The sequence below is a fragment of the Oryx dammah genome, unplaced genomic scaffold (genome assembly GCF_014754425.2).
Source record: "Oryx dammah isolate SB20612 unplaced genomic scaffold, SCBI_Odam_1.1 HiC_scaffold_16, whole genome shotgun sequence".
In the NCBI taxonomy this organism is placed as follows: domain Eukaryota; kingdom Metazoa; phylum Chordata; class Mammalia; order Artiodactyla; family Bovidae; genus Oryx; species Oryx dammah.
The window spans coordinates 54,426,228-54,436,144 of NW_024070200.1; the positions used below are offsets into that span (position 1 = coordinate 54,426,228).

The window sequence follows — 9,917 nt, forward strand, 5'->3', positions numbered from 1 at the left end:
CCACATCAGAGGGTCGCAGGGCCTGTGGGCAGGGATGGGAAGGAAATCTGATGATGCTTAGGAGGCAAGGAGGTCAGCCCCTGCCAAAGCCAGGCATGGTGCCAGGCAGTGGGCATCACGCAAGAGGCAGCCCCTTATCAGAGCTGGCCAGAGCACCAAGATCGGCCACACCTGTGTGTGTCATCTGTGGCTGCTTAGTGCTAGGACAGCAGAGGCCAGGAGTGTGGCCGCCACTTGGCCCTTTACAGAAAAGGTTTGCCAGCCCCTACTTTAGATTTCAACAGGCCTGGGCTTCCCTAGTGGCTCAGTGGTAAAGAATCTGGCTGCCAATGAAGGAGACACAAGACACTCAGGTTCAGTCCCTGGATCGGGAAGATCCCCTGGAGCAGGAAACAGCAGCCCACTCCAGGATTCTTTCGGGGAGAATCCCACGGACAGAGGAGGCTGGTGGGCTACAGGCCATGGGCTCGCAAAGAGTCGAACTCCACTGAGCACACGTGCGCTGTTACGTACTGAGCTCGAGGCAAGGTCGTTTTCTACCTCGGTGACCTTGGGCAAGCCACTTCCATCTCTGAACCTCGTGTCTGCATCTGCATGTATTCACAGGCTTGTGTTCTTTACATCCAATCACATATATGAAAGCACAGAGCCTAAGGGCAGTTCCAGTACTTGATAAATGATGGCTGTCACTATTTACAATAGCTAGGGCATGGAAGGAACCTAGATGCCCATCAGCAGATGGATGGATAAGGAAGTTGTGGTACATATACACAATGGAATATTACTCAGCTAATAAAAAGGAACACATTTGAGTTAGTTCTAATGAGGTGGATGAACCTAGAGCCTATTATGCAGAGCAAAGTAAAACAGAAAGAGAAAGACAAATACTGTATATTAACACATATATATGGCATTTAGAAAGATAGTACCAACAATCCTACATACAGGGCGGCAAAGGAGACACAGATGGAAAGAGCAGACTTCCAGACTCTGTGGGAGAGGGTGGAATGATTTGAGAGAATAGCATTGAAACGTGTATACTACCATATGTAAAACAGAGGACCAGTGCAAGTTTGATGCATAAAGCAGGACACCCAAACCCAGAAGGATGGGATGGGGAGGCAGGGGAGAGGGGTTTCAGAATAGGGGGAACACATGTATACCTGTGGCCGATTCATGTTGATGTATGGCAAAACCACCACAATATTGTAATTATCCTCCAATTAAAATAATTTAAATGGTGGCTACCAGTCCTCTGTGAAAGGACCTTGGAATCGGCCACTAGATTGGTATCTACAGTTGCTGGAGTGGCAAGAGGCAGGCTGTGGAGCAAGAAAAAAGTTTCCCCCTTCCTGGAAAGGATAATTCATAAACTCATGTTAATTTTTTGTGTGTTTCTTTTTTTTTCCACTCTTTTTCTCCAGATACTGGTTGACTAACAAAGTTCACATCAAAAGACCCACCACGGGCCTCCTGATGTACACCTTGGCCACGCGTTTCTGCAACCAGATCTACCTCTACGGCTTCTGGCCCTTTCCGCTAGATCAGAACCAGAATCCTGTCAAGTACCACTATTACGACAGCCTCAAGTACGGCTACACCTCCCAGGCCAGCCCCCACACCATGCCCCTGGAGTTCAAGGCCCTGAAGAGCCTCCACGAGCAGGGGGCTTTGAAACTGACTGTCGGCCAGTGCGACGGGGCCACGTAAGGTGGGCGCCCAGCGGGACTCAGTGGCTCACATTTGCTGCCAGCTACACCACAGGCAGATGGGAGTCGGGGCGGCACAGACTCTAGAACAAGCAGGCTAGTGGTTTTCTTTGTTCAAGTGTAAAACAGTGACCAGAATATATATATCTATTCCTGCATATATATATTGACCTGAGTATTTATAACTGTGTGGTGTTCATCTAGCATTAGGCAGATAAGCCACAAGAAGAAGGTGTGGAGAACCCACCTGGACCAGATTGAGACTCGGTGCATCTTTGGGGGCAGAAGGACTCAACGTGAAAAGAAACCAGTCCCACGACTTGGGATGACACGCTGCCTCCTGGATTGGAGAGGTCTTTGGGCTCATGGGTGATCGAAGAACCACCTGTGGACAGCTGCCCCAAGCCTCTGAGAAATGTGGATTCTGGGTGAGCCAAGACCCAGAGGGGACAATTGGACCCATGTCTAACATGGTGCTATTCTTAGAGAAGAGGGAGGTTGGAATGTTCAGCCCAGCAAAGGAGCACATGGTCACCGAGAAGCAGAAGCCAAGTCAGAGCTGAGCACTTGGTTCCGTGAACTTAGAGTTGAACTGCCCACGGGATGAACCATGGTTGACCTGCCTGTCCCAGACTGGCCTCCATAGATCTGGGGAGAAGGCTGGAGAAGACACGGTGGACAGGTCATAGTCCAACTTTGCAAGAACCCCCAGGAGCCTGGCATGGAGCAGACAGATGACACCCAATTGCTAGGGTGTCCCAAAGCGTGTTTTTGAAAAATCACAACTTCCTATCAAGAGAGTTGGTGCTCTGACCCAGAGTGTCCCAGGTGTGGTGGTGGTTCTTTAAAGCAACTTGAGTCCATCACGGAGGAAGGGAGCCTGGGCTTTCATCCTCAGGGTTAGCCTTCTTCCTTGCCCTGTTAGAATGTCCCCAGAGGGACAGTCCTGTTCCCTTCGGCCACCAGGGAAGCTGCTGCTAAAGCTTGAAAGGGCATGGCAAAGATAAATGTCATCCTTTTAAAATCGCCTTTCTGGTTGCCTCAGGAGCCCCAGAATGCGAGGCCAGGAAGAACGGTAAGCGTCGTGCTCCGCTTGCCTGCAGCCACTGTTTGTTTGCTTTCTGCATCATGCTCGCTGCAGGGCCTCTGCAGCTAGACTGCTGTGTCAACGTCACTTTCTTGTCGCTTTCTTATCCTGATGGTCACACTAGCCAGCACTGAGCTCCAACACTGAGGTTTTCAGCTCTCCGGGGAGAGGCTTCAACGTCCATCCCCACCTCCCTGTTTTCACAGAGGCAGTGATTTTAGAATTTGGCACAAACCCTATGAAGATGAAGAGTTCAGACTTTTTTTAAAAAAAAAAAAAAACAAGTATCCAAATGCAGTATCCAAATACTGGATATAATCTCCGTGGGGAATCCTGGGCTCCATGCAGATAACGTGGGGCTAGGATCACAGGTCACGTGTAGATGAGCGTTAGCCAGCTTGATTTGTTAGCTTCATTCTCTTGTCTGGATAAATAAGTGTTTTAAAATCTATTTGAAAGATAAGTTTAAAAACAACAACAGCATTGTCTTGAAGGTGAAGGGAGTTAAGAAAAGGGATCAAGATCTGCTTCCAAGCCTAGGAGGCCAGACATAATCAATGATGATTCAGAGCGGGACATTTGCTCGAAATTAATGCCTGATGGGAAGTCAGTGGGGGTGGTGGAAGGATGCTCGGAACCTCTTAACCCCACAGGCAGAGGCTCCAGCTCTGAACCACATCCGCATCTCTGTGTTTCCTCCCTTGTTGCTGTTCTTGTTGACACTTGAAGTCTGAGATTTGGGATTTGCATTGTAAAGTGAATATTTTAAAAAGCAACAGCGCTCACAGCCTCTGTGGGAACAGAGTGGTTTGGACTTCTCACAAGAAGTGGAAATTAACATCTCATATTTTACACTTCTCCAGGGCCTTTCACCCTGAGGATCTCAGAGGCCCTGGAAGATGTTTCCCTGTGGAAGCCTCCAGCATCCTGGGGAACAGGCAGAATTTCCAGGCTCAGAGGATTAGCCAAGGCCTTGGGTTCCAGGAGGTTCCAGTGGCGAGTGCAGAGAAGAGCCTCATGTCAGGTCCAGAGTCAACCCTGCGTCCATGTACCCGTCAGTGCCCCTCCCTGCAGGGGAATCAAGGAGGCAGAGCTCTTTTTAAAACATGGCTTTCTTTCTGTCTCTTCTTGGTCTTGGTTCCTTAAACTGAAACTAATAGAGTTGAAGGGGTAGAGACCATCTGCCTCTGGGTTCTCTCTAGAGAACGCTGGGGACCCAGGACAGTCCACATGTCACCACTCCCAACCTGCAGGCCCTGTGCTGCCAAAACACTTCGGCTATGTGATGGCAGGAGCTCCAAGGCCTTGGCTTCCCCTCCGCAGCCACCCTTCTCCATCTGAGCACCACGATCAGGAGGCAGCCGTCTTCTCCTCCTACTTAGAGCTCAGTTTGCCTGAGAGCCCACTGTAGCGTCTGACCCAGCCCGGCTAGCCTGCAGCCCCAAGGAGTCCCAGTCTGTACCTGGTACCCTGATCCGCTGCCTTGTAACGACAGTGGCCACAGGCCTCCAGGAGCAGGTGCAGTCAGCTCCCCCTGACCCTCAGTCATCCCCAGTCCCCTCAGCCTCACCCGCTCTGAAGCCCCTCAGCCCTTCTGCATTCTCCTCAAGCCCCCAGATGAGCCCCGCTCTCAGCCTGCTTCTTTGCTGCAGAGATGGAGCCATCTGAACGCAGTGTCCCCTGTGGATCTCTTGACCTCTGTCCTCCCCTTTCACTGCCCTCCTCCCATTTCTGAGGGAACATCCGTCCCCTCGCTGGTCCTTAGCCACTCTGCCCCCTCTGTGCTCTCTCTCCACCAACAGGCACGCACCCACCCGTCCTGACCCCCATGGCCTCATCCCTTCATCCCCAGGCCCGGGAGGGGCTCTCTGGTGCTGGTGCCACCTTTCCTGTCAACCCCCTCTTGGCCTCCACGCTCCTGGGGCCAGAGACTTCAGGTCAAAAGCCCCTTCTCATCACCGAGCTCTCTGCATTGCTCAGCTCCACACCGACTCCTGGACGTTCCCTGTCCCCAAGGTGCCCGGAAGGCCACATTCTCATGATTTTCCTCCCCTTTCCCATTGCCCCTTGATTGTTTATTTATGTATTTATTTATTTATTTATGACTTATTTATTGACACCCTCACCTTAATCTAGAGAGTAGCCATGGTAGACCTGACTGTTGTATCCCTCTCTCCTCCGTGGCCCACACTCGGACCTTCCCCACCGTGGCGTCCTCTCCTCGGGCCCCTTTCATCACAGCCCTGCATGCTCTGTTACCACCCCCCGCCTTCCTGTGAAGTCATCCTCCACTTGCTGCAGCTCAGCACCTCCCTCGAGCTCCAGGCTCGATTGTACACTGCTCACTGGTCATTCATCCCATCTGCTCTGGTGGCGCCAGAAACTCAACATCTCTGAAGCCAAATCTATCACTTCTGCCTCCTCTTCTTCCACAGTCTCTCCACCCAGTTCTGAAACCCTGAGGTCATCTTGGTTTCTTCTCCATGCATCCCCTTGTTGCTCTTGCACCGTCCTTGCCTTCAGGTTGCTTGCTCCGGCGATTTCAACGTTGGTCTCCTCTCGCCGGTTCCTCTGGGCCTGCTTGCACGTTCTCCATCTATCCTAAACATTCATAGAGATTTATCTTTTTTTTAGTCTCCAGCCATTCACAAACTCTTAAAATGATGTGCAAGTCTTTGTCCTGACATTACAGGCCATCCAGTAAGACCCAGTCCTTCCTTTACACCCTGCTCTGGTCCATCTAGAATAGTCGTCATTCCTCAAAAAGGTGCCCAGTCTTCCTGTCTCTGTGCCTTTGGTCTTGCTGTTCCCATCCCCTGGAACACTCTCTTCTGGTTCCTTCAAGGCGCATGCAGAAACCACATCTTTCATGAAGCTCCCCAGATCGACCAACCACTGGGATCTCTCCATCCGATGAACCACCGTAGCACTTTATTTGTACCTTTCTCACGGCACTTACCATATTCTGCCTTGTATTATAGTTATTGTGCACTTGTCTTATGACGTTCTTAGATTGTAAGCTCGCCGAGGGCAGGGACCGTGTTTTATTCATCTATGTCCATCATGGCACTGGGGGTGGTGCATAGCACACAGCAATTGCTCAATAAATGTTTGTTGGATTAACTCCTTAATGCCTATCAAGGGCTGTATAATTAAGAAAATCATTTTGCCTCATATGATGCCACAGGAACCTCCAAAGAATCAGTGAGTTGAGAAGATACAGAAATCATTATCCCCACTGTGTAGATCGTAACACTGAGGCAGAAACCACGGGAAGCCACATAGGTCACCAAGAGAATCTGCATCCAGGTCTTCTGGTTCCCACTCCAGGGCTTTTTCTATTAATCAGTGCAGTTGAGTCACTGTAAACTGAAAACCGATCCGAGACACAGTCTTGGCTCTCGTGAATCTGGGCATCAGTCAGAGTCAGGCGAACCTCAGTGTGAACTGCCGCTTGTGTGCCCAGCAGCACAGGCAAAATCTCGCTCTGTTTTGGAGAGGATAAGAGCCCTTCGGGTTTTACCAGGCCCAGGGGGTGGAGCTGTGGGGCCTCATAAATCATTCCCGCTGCTGTTGTCACAGGGCAGAAACTGGCCGTCCAGATGGCAAGAGAGACTACCAGCTCCAAGGGGGCTGCTGTTTGAGAAATCTCATCATGCCTAACTCAGGCTCCTCTTCCAGAATGAATAGAACAGGAAGGGGAGTGAATGATGCCAGTCAGATGGGGCTCCAGACGGGCGTGCTGCTCCTGAATGCCCTCACCGCATCCCCAGTGACACTGACGGCCTGCCCCAGCCCACCTGGCTCTCTTCAGCACTGCTGGGTGTCACCCCCTCCCATCTTTATCCGCATCCTTTTGTTTTCTCCTCTCTGAGGCTCTTTCCCTTGGTACCCACCAAAATCAAGATGAACCTTGGAGAGCCAAGTTACAGCTCTTTTTGGGAAGCTGAGGCCTGGCCTGGAGCAATGGATCGAGATGGCAGAGGGGCCCTCAGTGCCCTTGAACAAGGAGCTGTTCTGGTGGGGGGGGCAGGGCATCCACAGCAATGGGAGGTTTCCATGGTTACTATAGAGAAGCAATGTTTTCTTTGCCCTTGAGCCTCATGATGAGGGTAGGAGTCTTATTTCCATCCTTAGGTGGTGGGCCCAGTTTCTACATACAGTGCATCAAGCTCGCCAACCTCATCATCCAGATCTGTAGGCAAAGTTCAACAGAACCACCCAACAAGGACACTGAAGGCCCTTGGTGGCCTTTCTTGGTCTTCCTTGCCACTTCTCCAGCCAATCCATCCCATGTACCCCTGGAACCTGGGGTGGGAAATGGGGTTCCCAAGGGGTTCCAAGAAGTGTGTCAAGAAAACCCCAAATACTGTAGCCATGAAGATGAATCAAGCATTTAATATGAAACACGCTTCTCTAAAACAGATCCAGCACCAGCTGTCCACAGCCAGACCTTGGGGAAGTAATAGCTTATGAGGAGCTGGCAGCCAGGCTCTGGGGAGACAGCCCCGTGCCCCATGTGGACCAGGCAGGGCAGGCCCAGCCAACAAGGAGTGCAGGTTCCAGGTGAGTCGGGGTGAGACTGATGCTGCAAAACACCTCTTCATTTTAGTTCAAAGCACCGTCATTTTCTAGACCGAGGTTGTCACACTGGAGCTGCTGGGCCGCCTTTGAGATGGGATGGCTGACTCAGCACCTTTTGAAAGGAAGCTGGCTGTTGCAGAGAAGACCATCTGGGGGCGATCTGCTTCACTCAAGGAAAGCCAAGATTGCGCTTTCTCATCCTGATGGCCAGGGCTGGAGCGCGTGTAACTCAGTGTAGCAACTGTGGCAGCTCCTCACACTCAGGAGTCTCTCTGCGCAAGAGCTCTGGGACAGGTACCAGGGGATGCAGTTCAAGAGCCTGGAGAAGATGAATGAGCCAGTCGACACTGGTGCCTTCTCAGCTGTAAAACAGAGACGACATCTAACTACATCTAACTAGCTCCTTGCAGGAGTTACTGTGAAAATGCAGATAAAGGAAGGGGCAGAGAGAGAAGTCTGATGGGGGTAGGTGGGAGCAAATGCATGCAGCTCTGAGTTTCAGAATTCTGCTCACACAATTGCCCTGCTTAAACCTGTCGGTGGCTTTCCTTCACCCTAGGGAGAAAATTCAAAGCATCTTTTCATTGCTTATGTAGTCTTGAATGCTCCTCTCCCCTCTAGCTCACTACATCCCAGCTACACAGGCTTTTTTGCTTCTCCTAGAACTTGCCACACCACACTCATTCCAGCCTCAGGACCTTTGCACATTCTGTGTCCTCTGCCTGCAAAGCTTGTTCAGATCCTTGCAGGACGCCTCTACCTTGTCTTTCAAGTCTCAAATTGAATGTTACCTCCCAGAGCATCCATCCCTGGTCTCTGAGTCAATCACTCTCCATTACACACACATTGTCCTGCTTCAGTTCAGTCGCTCAGTCGTGTCCGACTCTTTGCGACCCCATGAATCACAGCACGCCAGGCCTCCCTGTCCATCACCAACTCCCGGAGTTCACTCAGATTCACGTCCATCGAGTCAGTGATGCCATCCAGCCATCTCATCCTGGGTCGTCCCTCTCTCCTCCTGCCCCCAATCCCTCCCAGCATCAGACTATTTTCCAATGAGTCAACTCTTCACATGAGGTGGCCAAAGTACTGGAGCTTCAGCTTTAGCATCGTTCCTTCCAAAGAAATCCCAGGGTTGATCTCCTTCAGAATGGACTGGTTGGATCTCCTTGCAGTCCAAGGGACCCTCAAGAGTCTTCTCCAACACCACAGTTCAAAAGCATCAATTCTTCGGCACTCAGCCTTCTTCACAGTCCAACTCTCACATCCATACATGACCACTGGAAAAACCATAGCCTTGACTAGACGGACCTTAGTCGGCAAAGTAATGTCTCTGCTTTTGAATATACTATCTAGGTTGGTCATAACTTTTCTTCCAAGGAGTAAGCGTCTTTTAATTTCATGGCTGCAGTCACCATCTGCAGTGATTTTGGAGCCCCCAAAAATAAAGTCTGACACTGTTTCTACTGTTTCCCCATCTATTTCCCATGAAGTGATGGGACTGGATGCCATGATCTTCATTTTCTGAACGTTGAGCTTTAGGCCAACTTTTTCACTCTCCTCTTTCACTTTCATCAAGAGGCTTTTTAGCTCCTCTTCACTTTCTGCCATAAGGGTGGTGTTCCTTATAAACCATCTGAATCATCTCACTTATTTTGTAATTCTCAACCCTGGGCAAGAGCTTCCCAGGTGGCGCTAGTGATAAAGAACCTGCCTGCCAATGCAAGAGACAAGAGACAGGGTTCTATCCCTGGGTCGGGAAGACTCCCCCAGAGGAGGAAATGGCAATACTCCACTCCAGTATTCTTGCCTGGAGAATCCCACGGACAGGGAACCTTGGCAGGCCACAGTCCATAGGGGCGCAAAGAGTCAGACACGACTGAAACAACTTGGCAGGACGCATGCAACCCTGGATAAAATTCACAAAAGGCCCCCTTTCCAAGGCCACAGTGGGGACAATTTTAATCAGTATCTCTAGAAATGAATGAGGGGCTCAGTATTTAAAAAAAAAAAAAAAAAAACCTTCTAGTGCACAGCCAGGGTTGGGAAACCCTGACGTATTTGCTATTTGCTCCCTTGTTTATTGTCTGCCTACCCTTCTAAAATGTTCAGTGGGCACTTATTTTCCAGAGCAGTTTCTTGTGCCCTGGGAAACGGAAGTGGCCACCCTCCAGGGTTATGGTGGATGCCTCTTCTTGGGGTGCTGGCAACAGATTACAATGTGACCGCTTTCCTGGCCCTCTGAGGGTCCCCGAGTAGCTCTGAATTCTGCTGGTGACGCTTAGTCCCTGTGCCCCCCCAGGTGGATGGCCAGCATAAACCCTTCAGCTGAGCTCTAGCTGCTAGGTATCAAGTCCACTCGTATCCGCCTCTACGTCTTCAACTTGTCTGTTCTCTGTGACAACCTCTGCTACTGAGGGGAAGCAGAACTTGGAAAGAAGCCCCAGACACTGAGTCCACATACCTTTGAAGGCAGCTCCCCTTTCCTCTACACACACACACACACACACACACACACACACACACACACACACACA

The 9,917-nt window shown here is 50.7% G+C and overlaps 1 protein-coding gene across 1 annotated transcript in view; it reads left to right on the forward strand.

Annotated features, from left to right (window-relative positions):
* The window catches only part of ST8SIA2 (ST8 alpha-N-acetyl-neuraminide alpha-2,8-sialyltransferase 2), a 73,127-nt gene extending 67,190 nt beyond the window's left edge, over positions 1–5,937 (forward strand). The window contains exon 6 of the mRNA XM_040256982.1: positions 1,425–5,937. Coding sequence (XP_040112916.1) covers positions 1,425–1,710 — 286 coding nt within the window. The 3' untranslated portion in view covers positions 1,711–5,937. The remainder of the gene's footprint in view (positions 1–1,424) is intronic.
* The last annotated feature ends 3,980 nt before the right edge of the window (positions 5,938–9,917 follow it).